Source organism: Fringilla coelebs, assembly GCF_963513975.1.
Source record: "Fringilla coelebs genome assembly, chromosome: 1".
NCBI lineage: Eukaryota > Metazoa > Chordata > Aves > Passeriformes > Fringillidae > Fringilla > Fringilla coelebs.
Window position 1 is genome coordinate 84,902,917 of NC_140028.1, and position 20,705 is coordinate 84,923,621.

Consider the following 20,705-nt stretch of genomic DNA (forward strand, 5'->3'; position numbering starts at 1 on the left):
AGAGCTTCAGTACAACAGTTTGCTAAATTATTAGGCATGGACAGGGACAAAAAAGAAATACTCAGACTCAGCAGATAGAAGATTAGAGTTTAATTGGGATTGAGTGAGATTTAGGTGAACAAAAGGGTTGAACTATGAATTAAGGGAAATATGTAATAGTGGGTCTGACATTCTATTAATAATTAGAATACTGCCTATAGATGTATTGTAGGAGTAACATATATGTACTCAGAATATGCACTGGGAGTGTCCTTTTCATATTCATATTCAAATGTTGCAAGGATGCAAAAAAGACGATGATGCATATGCAGTCATCCTCCTGGCTGTTCTTTTACATAATCAAGATATTTTAAATGTTACATATGCAGTCAAGATATTTTAACTCCATGTGTATACATAATGTTCAGGCCATCATCTTTCAGCCTGCACGTTTAGCAAGTAGTAAATATACATAATTGCTGGCTGATAAGTTCTTCACATTTTCCATATATTAATTGCAGTTCCTGTGTCATGTAACTAAGAATCTCACTTGCTAATAAAAAAAATCAATTATATTGGAATGAAACTTGAACTTGCTAGTCTGTGTGTTTTCGTGGTGGTGACCCTTGAAGTCACAAATGTATTTGCAGAAGAGTGTTTGCACACATTTGTTCTCCTCCCTTCCTAAAAGTTGTTCGTTCATCTTCTAAAACACAGAGCTGATCCAGTCAGATAAGGGGTTTTTGGCATTGATGTAACTTAGTGCCTAGTGTGTGTATGCTGTGAGATAGTCAATCCCCATCAGGAAATAAGTACTTAAAATACTTATTTAATCTTTGAATTCTGTTTTTTAATATTTAGTATGAAGTTTAGTGTCCCATAACTACCTTTACATTCACTTTCAGTTCAGAGCAGATCGGTGCCACCCTCCTCCCCAGGGAGTATTCCTGGCTGTGGTGTTATGCAGATGTAGCCAGGAATCCTTACAGAACCATTGAATCGTAGAATAGAATCACAGAACTGTTACAATTGAGGAAGATTTTCAAAGTCATTGAGTCTAAATTTTGACCAATCCCCATCTTGTCAACTGAACCATATCCCCAAGTGCCACATTCAGCCATTTCTTGAGCACCTCCAGGGGCAGTGACTCTGCCACCTCCCCTGGGCAGCCCATTCCAATGCCTGATGATCCTTTCAGGGAAGAAATTCTTCCTGATGTCCAACCTGAACCTCACTTGGCACAGCCTAAGGCTGTGTCCTTTTGTCCTGTTGCTGGTTGCTTGGGTGAAGAGGCTGTGCCCCACCTGGCTACACCTTCCTCCCAGGCAGCTGTAGAGAGTCATAAGGTCACCCCTGAGCCTCCTTTTCTCCAGGATGAACACCCCCAGCTCCTTCAGCTGCATCTCACAAAAGTTACTCTCTAGATCCTTCACCAGCTCCATTGCCCTTCTTTGGATGTGCACCACCACCTCAATCTTCTCCTTGAGTCGAGGGGCCCAGAACTGGATACAGCACTCAAGGTGTGGCCTCACCAGTGCCGAGTACAGGGAGACAGTCACTGCCCAGCGCTTGTGTGGCTCCTGCTGGCCACACAAGTGCTGACACTGGCCAGGATGCCCTTGGCCTTCTTGCGCATTTGGGCACACACTGCCTCATGTTAAGCTGCTATCAGCCAGCACCCCCAGGTTCTTTACTGCCAGGCTGCTTTACAGCCGCTCTGCCCCCAGCCTGTAGCTGCCTGGGGTTGTTGTGGCACAAGCAAGATTCAGCCTTGTTGAAACCTCACACAGGTGGCTTCAGCCCATCAATCAAGCCTGTCCAGATCCCTCTGCAGAGTCTCCCTACCCTCCAGCAGATCAATACTCCTACCCAACCTGTTGTCATCTGCAATCTTATTTAGAGTAGACTCAATCCCATTGTCCAGATAATTGATAAAGATTATGAACCAGACTGGCCCCAGTACTGACCCTTGGGGGATCCCTGTAATGACCATCCAACAGCTGGAGGTAACTCCATTCACTACCGCTCTCTAGGCATGGCCATCCAGTTTTTAATTCAGCAAAGAGTACACCTGTCCAAGCATTGGGTTGCCGGCTTCTCCAGGAGAAGTCTTGAACAGGTTGCAGGAAGAAAAATGTGTGTGCAGAGTAGTTGTCTCAGTATGAGAAATGTGGAACTTGGTGTGAAAATTCTGACCTTAGCAGCAATGTGGCAGTACTTTGATTGGTTTTAGCAGTTTAGAGCTGTTACAAAAGCAGGTTGGTAACACAAGATCATTCAGAATCTTGTATGGTTCTGGGAGAGAACCATGTCACGTAGACACCAGTTAAATATGTTGATGGAAAATTTAGATCTACCTGATATTTGTGAATGAATTGCTTGTTCTGATGTACCACGTACTTCCTCCTCCTGCATGACAAGTCCTTGTTTAACCAAGGGTTCCCTGACTCCTCTAACTACTCAGTCAGGCTAAGAAAATTCATTCTCTGCAAAACAGTAACATCAGTCAGACCTAGTGGCGGTTAGAAAATTTTTGAATAGTGTTTGTTGTTTTGCATGTAGCAGAGGTCACTCTGGTGAATCCATCTCGTACATGAAAGCAAAGGCTGACATGCTAAGTACATTCCACATACTTCTGTATCCACCCACTCAATACAGATGCTTCCCTCTTCCCACGCCAGCTTCCAAAACAGTTCATTTGGGAGAAGGAAACAGATGATCTTACGCTGCCACCTAATGGTAAACGTCAGCTTGCTACCACGAGATAGGAAAATACCTTCTGGGGGCTGAGATGTTTATTTTTAAATGGCTTGTATGGAAGTGCAGTAAATTACATCATCGAATGTGATGGATGTGTGGAAACTTGATCACAGAGATGCATGCGAAAAAATTCTGAAAGCTGCAAAAGAGAGTTGCAGTGTAGTCCTAGCTTTATGATATTAAAAAATAAAGTAGCACTTACTGCTTGTTAGGTTGATGCATCAGCTGCAGCTACCAGCCTATAATCTCTTAGTAGATTTCTTTTACCACATTCTGCCAGTTCTAAAATACAGTTGCCACTTTGTTTTCATATTTCTAATGAACCCAATGCTACTAGGAAGGAATTGCCAGAGTACACCCTTGCCTTGTTGCTATTGGAGAGACCTTTGTTAACACCTTCTGATTTGTCGTGTTTAGTCTACACCAGCGTCCCTTATGCTGATCTTTTTGCATGCATTATTAACACAGTACAGCTGGTACAAAGCCAGCTTCAAGGAGTCTGACTGGTACCAGACAGAGGGGGAAGTGTACAGCAGCTCTAGCTGGAGCTTGTTTATGCTGGTTACTATTCAGAATCTGTGTTTATTTAAAGTTGCTCCTTTTGACCTTTTGTAAACTCCGGTGGAACTGAGCTTCAACTTACCTTTTGGTGTCTGTATCTTGCTTTGGGATGCACCTTCAATCTGCAAATGTTGTCATTATGCTGAAATTATGACTATAAGATTCTGAAGTTCTGGGAGCAAAACAATTTTTACGGAAAAATTACTTCTTGCTAAACTGCGTTCATTGACAGGCTTTGTTAATTAGTATCTGTTGCATCCTGTTGTTCATATTTGATTGTGACTGCTTGGAGGCTGTGATTACCCATGGAGATTCCCAACTAATCTCTGGAGAATATAAATGCTGTGCATGGATACAAGTTCTGTAGTAGAATTTGTAAGAGTCCATGTAACCTGTACTGTTAAATTAGGTTTATTGCTATTAGTCTATACAGAACCTGAAGGTTGGAGTAGTGCAAGGAGGGACTTCTCTTGATGGGCACTTGTGGTACAAGTGAATTGAACACCTGTTTTGAATCCAAAATAAATGTGCATGACCTTTACATGGGAGCAAGGACCACTACATCTGACATTGTATGACTCTATTAACTATACTCAACATGTGTTTGAGGGAAGTGAAAGTGTATCGTGGCTTGTAACCAAATGTATTTTTAATATACTTCTCATTAATATAACCACTATGTGAAATCTCAGTTTCTTTTGTATTTAAAATTGTTGCTGAAGCATTAATAAGACTATTTTTAAAAGTTAACTATAGGTCTAGTATCAGATCTAGTTCTATTCTAGGTAAAATAGTGTGCCAATTAGAAAATACTAGTGTACAAATCCAGTGTACCTTTGCTGAAATTGTAAAGGTAGTGTAATACTTAGGGTTGTCAAGGGTGGCAAACTTCACTCATCCTTTTCTGAGGTTTTCTGTATTCAGTTTGTGGTTCCCAGTATCTTTTACAATGATTACTTCTTCATTAAGTGATTCTTGTATAATGAGCAAATCAACAAAGAAGTGATTTACAGGTTAATTGCATGCCATCATGATCTAAGCTTTTGCTACTGGTTCATCTTCATCCTGTAACGTTGAAAAGAATGAACCAGAAATACTTTCTCAAATCTCAAATGGGCTTGTTTTTAAGTAAACGGTAAGCAAGTTTTCATGAGAAAAACTTCCAAAACCTGACTTATTTAATTTATTAATGGAAGTTAATGAAACAAACTTGTGTGTATGTGGAGTCAGTCTCTTTTTAGATGCATCTGGCCAGACATTCTACAAATACAGTTGCTTTCAGTTTGAGCATTTTAGTGTGCACTTCGTTTTGAAGACAGCTGTAGCAAGTCTGTATGTAGCAAGCTGTAGCATATCTTTTAGTGGGAAAACTACTGGTAAAATGTACAATAAAAATAAGGGTACTAAACCATACAGTATAACATATTGTTAACATACCTCACACATTCACATTCATGTTTCTAGTCTGTTGGGACTATGTCTAAAATACGTCTGCACAGATAAAAGCATTGTTAATTTATGGTTCTACACAAGTACATCTGCTGGAAAAAAAAAACTCCTAATAACTTTTCAAGGCAGCCAAACATAAATTGAAAAAAAATTCCTTCATTTGTGTCCCTCTGTCTGTAGACAACATTCATTTGCAGTAATTCATTACAAGTCTTTCTTGGTCTCTCTATTTATATATTAAAAAACAGATTCATTTTTCCCCCTAGGAATTATATAGCTCATGCATAAGCTTAAATTGTCATGCATATCCCTTACAAACCTGCAGTTATGAGTAGCATTTGGTATTGGTATATTTGAGTGTGTGTGCTTTTTGTGTTATATCTGTCTCTTTTGAGTTTGGAGAACATATGTGGAAATTCTGAAAATATGAGTGAAATTCTGCTTCTGTATTGATTGCATGCACTTAAATAGTGCTTGCGCAGAATGTCCAAGTCTCTCCTGAAAACTCAAATTTGTTTTCTTGGTTTTGTTTTTTAGCATTAAAAATGCAGCTGTCCACAAAGATTCGATCCACCATGTGTGGATCAAATATAAATACTTTTTTGTATAGTTGTACTATTGCATGTGAAGTACTATCCTTCAAGTTGATGTTCCTACTGGGCATTTTTGACTAATTGGAGGGTAAAATAGAGTATCTTAAATTGTCTTTAAATGAAGAATAAATTGAAACTTACATCCATCAGCATTTTCTGCTTACTGTCATTCATGAAATTTAAGGTCATTGAAAATCCTGAATCTCACTACTTATGTCTTAAAGTTTTATTTTAACATCATCACTTTTTCATTGAACACAGGCAAATGTTGGGTCCCTCATTTTTTCTTGCTTCAGTTGTTTCTCACACTATTTTCTCTGTATCTCTACTTTTTATATCTGTCATCACTTTCCCTTGAATCTCATTTGATTTTTTTTTTTCTGGTTTTTAAGAAGTATTGTTTCATGCCCCTGCTGTAATCAGGTGCTACTGATGAAAGACTTCTGTACCATGTCATTATGTACGTAGGTCCTTTGTACCTGCTTGTGCTAATGGCCATTTGGATATGAAAAGAAACTTCCAGGAAACAACTCCTCTCTATATAATTGTACTTTTTAATGTGCCTGCCTTTAGATTTGTTTCACTTAATCTGCTGTTTGCTTTTTATAATAAAAACAGCTTTAACTATCTTGAAACATGTTTAGATTACAAATGAAACTAAAACTAACTAATCGCTGCTTTTGTGTCCATTTAAATGGCTTTCCCTGTGTGTTAAATGTAATTCTTATAACTGACTCTGGATTGCTACTCCCACCCAAGTTTGCTCTCAAATGCAAAGAATGGCAGATTTTCATTTGCTTACAGTTTACTTTGTATAGCAAAGCTCTCCTAACTTGTGAGGAGCATCAGAGAGGGACTTCATTGTCTTTTGAGTGGATGCTGTGATCCAAAAATGAAATAGTAAATTTTTGGAATAGATGAGAGTATTTCACTTGAAAGGGACTTAAGTCCATCTAGTCTAACTGACTGACCCATTTAGTGAATTTGTTTGCCACAATTAGTCTCTGAAAATGGGATGCAGCTGGTGGTGAAGATGAGGGGAGGGAGTGCACCTGGTGATGTATTGAGTGCATGGTGGAATGAATATGGCCAAGTGTTGAGTGTGTGTCCAGACTGAAGGATGAAGGTTGTCGTGTTTTCATCAAAAAGTGCTTTAAATATTTTTGTTACACGGACTTAAAGTTAAGTGGAATAAATTTTCTGGATGTGTATCTTAGAAACTACTTATAGTTTTAAAAAATGCTGTTGTAGAGAACCTCTTTTCACAAGGAATTGGCTCACATGGTTTCTTCATGCATTTGTAAGACTGAGTAAAAACTTCCAGAACCTGCTGACTGCCTCTTCAGATAAGTCTGTTTTTCCTTTGTTTGTGTATGGTGACAGGTCAGTGTCACCACACACAGATCAGTGTGTTCTGTTTTGCAAGAAAATTATTTTAACTCAGTATTATGCTTTTTCCAGTGTTTGTAATATAATGGAAGTATATTCTATGTATCTCCCTTTCGTGTTTCTGTGACTTCTGCTGTTCAGGAATCAATAGACAATAATTGTGTGAGGTCATTTAGAAGCTTCCAAACTTCTGATGTCCTGTCATTTTCAAGTTAAATAGAAGCATTTTGTACAGACAAAATTTCTGTCTTATGTGTAATAGTGAAATCAAAATGGTAAAATTAGTTTTGCTTAGAATAGATTTCAGTCTCTCCCAGTCATGTTACGTGCATCTGTAATAGCAGATTTAATTTCAAGGTGAGTTACAAGTTAATGTTCCCATCTTAGAGGGAAATGATTTGGTGTTTGTTGTTAGTTTGGGGTTTTTTGTGAATGTTTTAATTGTAAATTGTTTACAAGGCTATGTTTCACTGAAAAAATGAATATTCATTTTTCAGGGGCAGATTTCCTCAAAAAGATTTAGAATCACTGTTTCCTGGGATGAGTGCTGATTTCACAAGTGAAAACTTTTCTGCTGCCTGGTACCTGATTGAGAATCATTCAACAACAAGGTTTGGTGCTGTCATATAAGTAATTGTTTTAAATGCAAGTCACTGATGGTATATCATAATGCAGGAGATGTGTCAATGGTGGTTTGCATTTACATCAAATAGTCTCAGTTGTTTCTGAAGTGTCTGCTTGGTCTGAAACTTGAATCAGCATGTTTGCTTAATCTGCTTCTAAGAAAAACCTTGTTTTTAACCAGACCCAATTTATGATGGGTTTTTTTATTTATCCCCAACCCCCAATATCAGATGGAAGCTTTCTTCAAACTTTAGGAATCAAGTTAGCACGATCTTGAGTGGAAACTCCAGGTGTTAACTCATGAGCAGAGACACAGGTTATGGGCACTGAACAGATTACTAAAATTGTTCATATCAATTAGGCTGTAGTTTACAGTTTTGAAAAATGCCAAAGTAGAATCTTTGAGGTAAATCCCTTAAAATCTTGACAATGAAGATCTTAATTTAGAAATACAGTTCAGAGCATGTACTTACATTAATGTATTACATAAATGTATTTTTGCATGTATCACTGAATTTCTAAACTTTTATCTCCTGTGTGTTCACATAATACTGGAAGTCATTTTTAATAGAGACGATGAGCTTCTTTTCTTGTTTTCAGCTAGATACTCCGATTGGTATTTTAAAGGGAAATATGACTTTACAAATTGTTTTAGTTTTGTTTCCTACTAGTAGAAAAATATATGGACTGCTTCTTAGTTTTGGGGGTGGGAGGATATTTTTAAAGCTCCAGAAGCAACCATTACTCTCCTTGGGAAATACTTAAATTTCCTCTCAAAATGGTGATACTTTAAAGGGTCAGAACAGCAAGAGTACATGATTGCTTAATACACATATAGTGACAGCATCTTTTGAAATCAAGTAACTAAGTGGAGTTATTCCAAATTAATTCTGTCCGTCAGAATCTGATAACTTTGAGGATTATCAAGTTTGTAAAAAAAATTTAGGAGATAATAAAGTGATAAAGAGTAAACAGCTTTTGATGTAGGCCTTTGTAAAAAATTTTCTCTGTGTTTTGCCCTTGGACTGTTTCCACTTTGTTGCTCATCCATGTGGGCACCAGTGACACTGCCCAGAGAGATGCAGAGCAGATCACTAGTGATTGCAGACTGGGAACAACAGTGAAAAATGTGGGAGCCTAGGTATTCCTTTTGATTTATATGTGAAGGGGAAAGCTTCAGGTAATAGGGATGCATCCTGTAGATTCACAGAAGGCTGTACCCCTGGTTTCAAAAGCAGCACTTTTTACTTCTGTAGCTGTGTCCATAACTAAAGAGTTCTGCTAGTGAGAAATGGAATTAATTTGAAAAAGTGGGGTGGGAGAGTGGGAGCATCTTTGCCAGCAGGTTTGCACTTTGGTGTCAAAAACTTCAAATTCAGAATATCAGGGGATGGTGATAGCAGCCTGCAGTTTAATGAAGGGAACAGAGTGCTACCTGTGGGTTCAGCGATGGCATTAAGAATGCTGTAGGTAATTACAAAACTAGCTGGAAGTGTCTAACCGTAAGTCCCTTTACGCGCTCATGTGCTGTCTGAGAAGCAAGTCAGAGACATGTAGAATTAGACAAACATACTGCTAGAATAAAGTGGGATAGCTCATGTACCTAGTATTTTGGGATGGATAGCAAGAGGCCACCTGAAGAAGATACCCAGGAAAGAAGAGAGGGACTTGACCTTCATGTGAAGAACAGCTGGAATAAATATATGGGCCCTGTTATGGAGGAGGAAGGTTGAGATCTTGTTCAGGAGTCTGGAATGGGTGACATTGCAATGGCAAGAGGAAGTGAACAAAATCTTCCTTAAGCAACTTGGGGAAGTTTCCAGAGAGCAGACCCTGGTTTTTGTACAAGATTTTCATGTCCTTCATATTTACAGGAGGGGCAGCAATCCCAGGAGGCTTGTGAGGAGTTCTGGGAATGACTTCTAACATAGCTGCATTGTGGGCCCTCAGGGGTGCTTCTCTTCTGAGTAGGATTCTTGCAGGTGAGGCAGGGGATGTGATAATCCGTGGCAGCCGTGGCTGCAGCAATTGTGAAATAGTTGAATTCAAGACTCAAAGGGGTGTGGAGTAGGCAGGCAGGAGATTGGAAAGCAGTCATACAGAAGACAATCCAGTGTTTGTAAAAGTTGACTGTCTAGTGCAAATCATCTTCTGGGGTGTATCAGCAGCAATATGTTAGGTAAGATATGGAGACTATTCTGCTTGGAATTGTTAAAGGTGCAGTTGAAGTGCTCTGCCCACCTATGGCCATTGCTATAAGAAAGATGGGAGAGCTGAGGCACAAGCTCAGGACAGGATAAATATTGGTGGCTATACAGCTTGAATGAGTTAGGTGCTTTTAGAAAAGCAAAACATTTTTAACACTTTTCTAGTATCAGCTTAAGTATTTTATCCTTCTGCTGAAAAAATTCCATCGATTTGTGTCTTTGCATGTTAACAGTTTCAAGTAATGATCTCCTCCATCCAATGGCATAAAAAGTGTTAATTTGTACTTTTAAATGAAATGTGGAGTTTTTTGCATATTAACTCTATTTATATTGGTTTATAAAATCCAGATCTTAGTGTCGAAGGTTCAAGAGCACTGTAAAACTCAACAGGAATAAATGCTCAAAGGGTAGGGTGAATCCAGTTATCTTTTGAATCTAACTATAGGTGTCTCTTGAAATAAACAATAAAACTGTTTTGGTTGCTTTTCTTTTTTTGCCAATTCAACATGTGTAGTCTTAAAAATATTCTGGAATTGTATAAATATCATCCCATATAATTCGTGCTGTTTTTCTGGAAACACAGCAGTGGTTTAGTTCTTGTCCTCTACGTAACCTTAGGTATTGGAAATGGTAAATGTGTGGTGCACTGACATTTTGATTAGCTTATGTCTGTTTTTTCCTTGAAGGATATTCTTTTTAAGAAATCAGTATAACATACTTTTTAATAATTCTTTTAATCCTGGCAATATCCAGTTAAATAAAAATAAACTATTTTGACATGCTGTGAGATCCTCAGGTAGCATAAAACAGTGCTTAAAAGGAGAACTGTAAAAATTTTCATTATTTTGAAAATGCTGCTGGTAAGTTCTTCACATATGCCCAAGTGGACCAATCCAGGTAATGAGTAATGTTATTTCTGTCCAGCAGATGGAAACAGAAAATTAGGCAAAATTTTGTGACATCATCAGTATAAAAAGAAAAGTGCTTTTAAGTGCACCAGCGTGCTTTGTCTCCCAGCAGGTGGTGATAGCCTTCTCATTGCCTGGGCTAAAATTTGGTTTGTTCTCTTAATGTGTCTTTTTGTATCAGCTCTTTTTAAAATGGGCAGAATATTGATGGAATTGTCTTATGTCTCAGTTTTCTACTTCCTTGATCCCTCTCCTCACAGAGGTATGATGCAGTTTTTTGTTTCATTTTTTTTTGTATTAGGGAGATAACTTTGGCCGGCAGCTAAGAAGAAAGACTTTAAGGATGAAAATCATGTGCTATATTTGTATTTCTGAGCTTGTTCATGGTGGTGTTTTTATAGTTAGTCAAGTTATATAACTCCTGAGGTCATATTAATCATCGTCAACAAAAAAAAATTATGTACAGTTCATGAAGATTTATTCACAACATAAGACTTCTCAATTAATTGCAGGTGCTTGCAAAAAATAAAGATGTAAATCAAATGTAAACTGGCAAAAATTAAGAAATATCAGGAAAATCAGATAAAAAAGAAAGCTACCATACCAACAACAATGATGAGTTGGCAATTAATATTGCCCTATGAATGGCCTTTCAAAAATATTTCAGCAGATTGCATATAAAAACCATACCTTCATAAAGCAGGAACCTGTTTAGCTTTTCTTTTTTTTGAACTAATATTGTATTCAGTTCTGAACTGTATGTCCAAACCAACATAAAAATATTGAATGAATTCAGAAATAAAAGTGAGAAAGGATTGTAAGTAAAGCTGCAGAATTAAACAAATGTCATTTTAAAGAGACTTGTAACATCTTGGTTGTTAATCTACTGTGTACTATGTGTAGTGAATTCTACTGTCACCTATTTAATATAGTACAGATAGTTAGAAGAAACATCTTGACCAGGTTGTATTATGAAGAAATCTCTTCCATCACAAGCGATAGGAGCCTTCTTATTTAGAGTTGACACTAACATACAGAGATCTTTGGACTAAGAATCAACTCTCGTTATTGAAATGCACGAAATGCACACTCATTAGCAATTGCTTTGCCCTTACTAGTTGTTCTGAAAGTGGCTTTATTTTCCAAGTAGTTTATAATGTTTATTTATTAGCTCACCTTATTGTTTATATGTCTCTGAGGTTTTCTTCTTTGTTTTCAGTTTTGATCAGCTCAAAACAGCTGTTGTGAATTTGAAGAAACAAGCCAATAAGAAAAATGAAGGGAGTCTAGCTTATGTCAAAGGAGGTCTCAGCACATTTTTTGAAGCACAAGATGCTCTGTCAGGTAAAGATGCTTGGTGCTTACTAAGTACAGTATAAATGAAAATATGTGCATATATGGTTGAATTTAATGCTAAAAATACTGTTTCTCTTCATGGTCTGTACTAAAACTGTATAATGAGCCCAAAATATGTGCTGTGTTGGTCACAAGCTAGAACTGGCTACCTCATTGATGTGGTTTATTTGCAAAAGATGTCACCAACTGTATCTTACAGGAATTAAAGGCATTTGATCAAATTGTTTAGACCCCCAAAATTAAAGGTATTTGATCAAATTGTTTAGACCCCCAAAAGAAAGAGAAGTCTTAAATTGAAGTTAAGATGGCTTGCAAACTGTAGCAACAGAAAAGATTTGATTTCATCATGCCTTATTCAACAGTCAAATGGTAATATTTATATGCATATCCAGACACTTGTTACTTTGGGAGATCAGAGCCTTTCTGTTCTGTTTGCCATTGGCAGAATGCAGCACACTAGTGAGATTATCACAGTTGCCATTTATATGAATATATGTTTACTGTACATAGACACACACAGACACACTCCTAAAGCATCAGATGTCTCGCAGGTCAAACCTCATTGGGGGCTACTGTAGTCCTGTCTAGTGAGGCTCTGGTGAGACAGCAAAAGTGCCCAGGAAACCATCCCCAGTAGGTTTGTCATTTACCACTATGCTGATTATCCATCCTGGTCATTGACCCCTTTGGCCAAAATCCAACAAGGTTCAATAACAGAAGTATTAAAGAATTTAGCAGAAAATCTGAAGAATGTGGTGGTAGTCATAGGAAAATATTGTAAGAAGAACCATAACTTGGCATTGTTTCACCTTTTTAAGGTGAGTTTTCAGTAAATGCTAAGAAAAAACAGTAGGCTTTCTTTGTAATTCTTACACATCTTGAAAATACTGAAATTCTATTTTTTTTTTCTTAAATTGTCTCAAACATAATTGCAAATAAATATTGAAATGTGGCTTGTTTTTCACAACCGAATCTGCTTTGGAATATCACATATTCCAATATCACAATATGGAATATCACATATTCTAAAAGACTGAGAGTTCTGTTTTCAAGAAGTTGCTACTGTGGAGGAAAAGTAGTGCTAACAGTATTATGTTGTAAGATTTTTTTTTGCATCAGCAAATACTAGTAGGATTTGAAGAAAGATAAGGCAAACCATAAATGTTGTGAGGTTTTAGAAAAGCTGAGCACAACTGAGTAATTTCTTTTATTCCACCTCTCTTAGTAGCATTTTGCCTTTGGAGACTGACTATCTGATTAGTGAGGAGGTCAACAAGCAAGTAGTAATGTGAGAAATATTAATAAAATAATGGTAGGGCAAGCAACCTCATTTATTTTATTAACTACTATGGTCTCAATTTTTAAAATATTATAAGCTGTAATATTGTTTTGCATCTTTTACCTTTATCAGTGTTATTTTTACCTAAAATCAGGGTTTATCAGTGCAGTCCTTTAGCTAAATTATGACCTTAAACTTGGGATGACTCAAGTGGTTTTCAATGTCACTTTTTGTCTGTAACCAAAAGTGCTTGGCTTTGTCTTGCCCTCAGTAATCTCCCCTTAGCTGAAAGTCTGCTTCAAAAGGAAGCAGACTTTCAGCTTATACAGTGAATTAAAGTGGTATAATGGAAGAAGGGCCTTGATGCTGTTGATCAATTCTTGATAAGGATGCAGTATGGGTCACAGCTGCCTTCTGTAGCATTTTCGTACACATTTTCTCTGTTGAAATGTCATTCTAAGAGCATGTGCAGAAGATTTTTTGCTTCTTTTCATTCAATAAACCCACTCTTATTGCATATGAATTTCCATTTTGGATGTAGAACTACATATTTGCCTGTTCTTCCTCCTTATGCAGGATATTTTTGAGCGAGTAGAGCTGGGAAAATTGCATAACGTTTTAAAGACTTGAGCTTGTGATAGGAACAATCAACTGTTGAGTGTTGCTTCCAGTAGCAAGAAGAAAAAAAGGACTTCTTTTGGTGCCATCATCCAGCCCTACTGCCAGATGTCAAAGCTTTTTCCAGAACATTTGATGTCTAGTTTTCTCAAATGAAAGATGCTGAGAATTAAGAGTAAGCATTATTAGCATTGTTCTAGAGAAACAGCTCAGATGCAGATTTTAAAAAAACAACAGCAACAACCAAACAAAAACCCCCAAGCAAACAAACCCCAATTAATTCTTCAGCATGCAGTTATGAAATTCAAGCTTCTTAACAGAAGAACATTAAATTAAAAATACCATCTGGCTAGACAGTGATTGTGCAAGATGATGTGATGGTATTTTTCTGCCCTTACACACCTAAGGGTGAATTTTTATGTCTTATTTTCTCCTTTAAAGAAGTGCAACTAGAATTTGTATGCATTTCAACAAAACTACATTAATAGTAGTTTATATTTGAAAGCTGAACAATTGTTTCAGCATAAACTCTTAGGGACATAGCAATTGTGCTGCAAACTGTTATTATTTGATGTTGAGCATGCAACTGTCATGGATGAAAAGTGACTTAAGGGAAAACCCTTACGGAATACATTTTTGCAATATGATTTAAATTTTCTGAGTTGGTTCATTTTGGTTCAGATATTAACTCTCTTGCTTTGGGAAAATTTCTAAAATCTAATATATTTTCTAAAGATATGTTTTTTTGAGGGCAAAAATTTAGACTCTCATTGTTCTCCTTCAGATATCTTATAGCACATCTTCTAACCCCAGTGGTTATGCTTTGTAAACTGCAGGTCTGTTGCACTGTAGTTACAGAACGGAGCTACTTGTGAGCAGTTACTTCTGTTGTCTCCCTACATTAGTACAGGATAACTGTTCATAGGTGGATCACATTAGGGGTTTTAACACTTGCTTCTCCTGTTACATCATACTCCTCTGCGTCTTTTATACATGCTTTTTACAACTCATATACATTTAACAATGTTTGTTGCAAATATATGTTTACCTTGATTAAGGAAACCCTGAATAACTGATTATTGTGCAGCTTTTTTCATTAATTAGGACCAATAAGTTCTGTCTGATCTTAAGTGTACTATCGCACTCTGTTGCACATTTAAATGGCTATTAATATTTTCATAAATAAGAAATGGAAAGCATAAAAAGCAGTCCTTAGATGTTTATTGTATTTTGTGATTTAGAGGCTGTTTGCTAAGAAAATAAGAGCTCAAATAGACCAGAACCCATCCTTGTTTGGTTTAATTTCTGGGAAAACAGAATAGCCTTATCAGATCCCCATGTCTCTCTGCCTGTTAGCTTGGCTGACAGTTTGACAGTGACTCTGCAGAGGAGATGTTCAACAGGAAGTTTGTTTCGTCAGCTAAAGGGAGCTGTAAACTGAGCTGAGGGGAGCAGGGTTTATCTCAACTTGACCTACTTGTCGGTGTCGGGGAGTTCAGCTGGTTCATTTCCTGTAATTCTAATTGCAACCTAGAAAGTAGCATTCCTAAAAGGATGTCTGTTTATGTGTTTGTAGTTAAGACATATTTTACCGTTGCAAGCAAATCAGGTCCCACACAGAAGCTGTTAGGAAAGTTAGCAAATTAATTTTCTTTCAGTATATTTTTTTCTGAAATGCTCTTTGCAATGAACCTAAGGCTGCAGTTTTTTCTTATTTAAATGACAGGGAAAAAATAGGGAAATGACTACTTCAGTCACTCACTTATACAAAAACATGTAAGTACGACATCTCTATTGGCAGGTAAAAAAGATGCTGTAATGTCTTTAAAACACAGATATCGTGAGCAAATTTGAGGTTTAGATTTGGCTCTCTAGTTTGCCATGGCAACAGTTTTTTTGCAATTACAACTACAAACACATTTTTTGTGATTTTCAGCAAGAAGTCTGTACAACTGCTGGCTTTTACTGCACTGTTCCTTTTTTCCCTTTCCCACTCCTGTTCAGATATATGGCCTCTGGGAATACCTGCATGATAGGGACCTTGGATTATAGTTGACCTTTTTAAGAAAGGTCTACTACCTTTCTTAATACATAAGCTAGGGTGGTGTGGCTGAAATTATACTAATCTGGCCAATGCCTGTTTTTTTAATTTGGTTTTGGTTTTTTTCTTCCTGTAGACTATTTTTACAGTTCATTCCCTAAGGCTCGTTCTAGAATGAGCATGTTAGTGATCCAGGATTGGATTCAGGCTGAATAAGTCTGTGCTGCTGCCATTATGTCTGTTAAATTCATTTCCTCCTAAAGTAAAACAAAAAATATCACCTGAGCTATATTCAATTCTGAGTCAGACTGGGAAATTGAGAAGCTAAAAACTGATGTTAGTCTGTCATAAATGAGTCCCTTTGCTTCAAACTTTTGAGGAATTTTGTTATATTTGAATTTAAAGAGATTATATAGACCCAACCCAATTTTTTTATTAGTGATTCTGTTTGCAAACTAGATTGATGATTAATTTTGAAATGGTTTTCTTTTTTCCAGTTAAATGTGCTAGTATGTGACTGTTTTTGCTTGGTAACGTGGGGTTTGGATGGTTTACCAGGTTTTGCTGTTGTCACGTTGCTGTTTTGTAACAAATCTAATTCACACTTTTGCTTTACTCTTATGTATATTTTTTCAAATAGTATGGATTTTTGGTAAACCATGAATTTGAGTAAATCAAATGCAAATATATGATTGCTACCTAAATGTTGTACGGGTGACTTGAAATGTCTGCAATAGCTCTGTTTCTAATTCTCTGTGTGATGTGTGTCTATTAATTTTATCCTCCTCCTACTTCAAGTGATAGAATATTGTCTTTGCAGGGTAAGAACAGTCTGCTGTTACAGCTAGTGATTTTAAAGATGATCATATTTAGAGCATAAGAAAGAATAGGGCCATGGAAGCAGGCTGGCAAAAAAAAAAGATGCTGCATGTATCAGATACATATCTGAGAACATTTAAGTCACTTCAGAGTAGCAGTTCCCCTGCATGTGTGTGCCCCATAGCAGGTACAAGTTATATTATTTCAAGTCAAGAATTACGATCATGCCTCCATGTAGTCATTATGAAGCAATAGCTGATGTGCTCTCTGCTCACTGTCTAGCTTTCCAAGTGGGTCCTCCGGTCTGAATACTCAAATCATCTTTGTGCTACCCTTACAGGCAGAAACTGAATGAGAAGCTATCATTGCTTCGTATTTTTCCTTACATTTATAGGCCTTCTCAGCATTGGAAATAAAAAAATAGATGTGCTAAATTAGGCATTCTAAAAGTAGCCATGCTAAATAAAACTTAATTTTGCTTGTTAAAAACTTGTGTTCTGATCTTTCAGTACTAGATAACAAGGGGGACATTAAAATAAGAAATGTATTCTGAGAGAAAAATGACCTGACGAATGGGTGCCATAAAGTATGTAAGTGGTGGTAGATAGTTTAGTCTCAGGTGAATGCTTCCTCTTCGTGCAGTTTTTATGGTCAATTTTTGTAGCAGACCAATTGTTACCTTAATGCAGTTTTATAAAAGCAAAAGTTATCACAATTGATAAAAGGCTCAACTTTCCTTTGGTGCAGATCCTATCATAGTATTGTGTAGGGAGTTGAGGTTTTTTTGTCTCAAGCAAGAGAAAATTTGATTACAAAACATGAAAAACAGCAGCAATTGTCACAAGTCACAGTAAATGTTCTCTGCCCAAGCTCTCTGCTTTTATGCTGGGTGCTCATGTATCTTCTTCATCAGTTACTGTTTTAGAGATGTGAGCTAATTACTGGCAGAATTTCTCCAAAGGGATGTAATTTTGACAGTTTGTAGTTACCGTGTGGCTGTCATATTTTATGAACTTGTTTTTTTTTTCAGGTAGGTTAACTCTTTTGTTTGAATTTGAAAAATAGTAAAGTATGTAGAAAGAGAAATACCTTTTGCAATCACAATTTTCAAACAGCTAATTCTGCAATTGATTGAAAGTGTGCAAAAAAGTTACCTATGATTAAATTTAATCCAGACTTATCCTGCAAGTGATAAAGCACCTTAATTTCATGTTACATTATTCCATTTTTATTTCCATACCACCTTTTAAATGCAACATTTAAGACCTTCTTTTATTTTTACTATTTTTGCCTATCACAGTGACAGAAAGTTAGTACCAGTAAAGAGAGAATAGCATTTTCTGTACTGGTTAATTCTGAAGTGTTCTGGAAAAGGCCTGGATCCAGTCCTGGAATTTTTAGTGCCTCCATAGACAGAATAATAAGCCACATTTTGCTGTCTGTTTCCAAGATACTTGCCCAGAGATATCAGACTTGATTTAATATAAGTCCATCTGAGAACAAGTTGTCTGGTCTCATAATGGTTTTAGAATAAAATTTTTGTGGTGTATATATCAATAAAGCCTCTCTTCCTAGCACTGTGCTTCAATTACCTTGAAATATCATGTTAATTCTGTCCATTTTCTTCGATTTTTTCCACTGTGTTAGGTAAACAAGCTTGAGGAAGTAAATGCTAGAGAAACAAAACACAAAAAGGCAACTTAACACAATACTACATTTAGTTCAATATTTTGTCATTTTTTCTAGGATTAATAATGTTAACCAAAACAAAGCTGAGTTTGCTATGCCAATACAAAAATATCTAGAATTCTCAAGGGGCACTGCAGGAATGACCAAACCAAACTAGACTTAGCACTATTAACCAATGGCCAAAGGAAAAAAGACTTTTTTTTTTAAAGATTTTCATAGAGTAATGCATTAGTAGCTCTGTTCATGGCATGCTGTCTTCATTGCTTTCCTCTTTATATACAGCCCTGCAGTCCTGTTAAATCCATTCAGAACAGTTTTTACCTTACATAGAGATGCTCTCCTCACCAATGACCTTCTTATATTTTGTTAAAATTGCAAAAAATTGTTAATCTTTCAATAAAATAAATCAAAAGCATTTTCATTCATGCATTAGGCATGAATCCTGGCTTTGTTCTGATGTGTTCTGCATTCCTCCATTACTGTTCTTTGGTGCCAGGTTCTTAGTTACCACATCAGATCTTCTGGAATACTTTTCTGAGTTGGCCTTGAACGTCTAGTATTTTTTTCCTCCTGATTTCTGCATCTGACTAAAAGGATGTGATTTATTTCAAGTACTTTTTTCTTTAACCGCAATTCTATGAAAATGAGTAAGATTTTCAGATATACCAAATGCATTTCTAGCCATCCTTTAGTCAGAAAATGGTAGAAAATGTACATCTGTGTTGCTTTGAGCTGAGAGGCTGAGGAACTTCTGAGAATGCCACGCCTGGTGCCTATCTCAAAATACATTTTAAAAATATCTAATGAGGAAATGAAGTATGAAATTTGCAAATCAAAAGCTGCATGATCCTGGCAAGTGTGGTTTAATTTACTAGATTCATGGTTACCATAAATCTAACAAAAAACCCCATAGCCTTTCTTAGATTAAATAACATTTTTGAACACAAGTAGCAATGAATTAATTGCAGTTTATTTTAATTCAAGGCCTGTATATTGGCTTATTTGCCAGATTAAACTTTGCATGTGTTCTGGTGTATTTATTTGCAGTTAGAGGTTGTGAGTTTTGAACTTAGTTTCTTCACTATTATTAATCAGTATCTGCCTGCAGCTGTGAAGTTTGCAAACCTTTAAATATCGTGACTTAGCTGGGAAATGTGAACAGTTACTGACAAAGATGATACAAAATGCAGTTAATTATCTGGCCTTAGTGGAAGCATCCAGATGTAGCCTTTCCTCATTTTTATTTATTGTATGCTTCTTCCAGTAAAGCGCCTAAAAATAAGGAACAGATTCTGCTAGGTTTCCAACTGCTTTTCTAACTTGTATAGGTAAATCCAGGGTGACTGGCAGTTCAAGAAAAATCCCACCCGTCCTTTACTTCAAGCCTTCAAAGATGTAAAAGTTTCTCCTTACTCTTATTTTAGCCAGTGATGAGTTCAGAGTATTTGAAGGTAATCTTAAGTACTGATAGTGTGGAAAGAATAGGATGTCTTTCCACCTTGCCTTGGCCATATGCTCCTTTCCTTATACTGCAGTGCTCTACCACTGAGGCAAGGCTTAGACAAGCTCACTGATCAGTAAAGCAACATTTCTTCCTTACTGAGTTAGTTTTGTACCAAATTATCTCGCTGCAGCTGCCCTGCAGCTGTGTAGTTGCTGGATCCAGCAAAAGCAAGTGCTTTGGGTACAGGAGAACAGGGGTCGTCCCAAACAGTATCATCCCACTATTAGATGGGTTTAGTGCTTTAAGAGAAAAAAATAACTTGACTATCTCTAGATTCTTTTTAAAATGAGGTCTACAGATACTTTTCATGACTGCGTATGGTTTGGTTGTCTAAACTTCTAAATCAGCGACTTTTTGTCTGGTCTCCATGGAAGGAACATGCACTTTCAAAATCATTTGATGCAGATGGAGTAAGCTCAGACTTTATTAGAAAGCCTTTTTCACTGTGGAAACTTAAGACTTTTTTTTCTTTTGTAGCTCAGCCTTGGAACACAATGAATGTGCTCTCTATTGCTAAATCGGAATATGATGTGTAAAAATAACTACAGTAAACAAAGTAGCTTAAACATGTAGAAGGAAATATAACAAATTTATTGTGTGAACACAGAGTAATTTAAGTAGGTTTAGACTTTACAGAATGTCCTAAAATACCTTATTTCAGACAATGGTTAAAAAATGCCCTTTTTTACCACTCATAGTTACATATGCTTAATATGCCTTTATCTGTACTTTGCAGTGCTTTCCACATTTCTGAAACTCAACACCTTGGTTTATTTTATTTTTTTCCCCACTGACATACTTTTCTCTGTCTGAAAGTGCATTTTGAATTGATTTAATAGGACCATTCTTCCTGGGTTTCCAACATCAAAATTTTCAAACTAAGATTCTTGAATACTGTTTTCCAGGTTGCTATGCACAATAGCTACCAA

At 36.7% G+C, this 20,705-nt stretch overlaps 1 protein-coding gene across 1 annotated transcript in view; it reads left to right on the top strand.

Moving 5' to 3' along the window:
* Positions 1–20,705, top strand: part of EXOC2 (exocyst complex component 2) — a 126,866-nt gene that overhangs the window by 22,897 nt on the left and 83,264 nt on the right. Inside the window, exons 5-6 of the mRNA XM_084220647.1 lie at positions 7,229–7,342; positions 11,690–11,814. Of these exons, the coding sequence (XP_084076773.1) occupies positions 7,229–7,342; positions 11,690–11,814 (239 nt within the window). The remainder of the gene's footprint in view (positions 1–7,228; positions 7,343–11,689; positions 11,815–20,705) is intronic.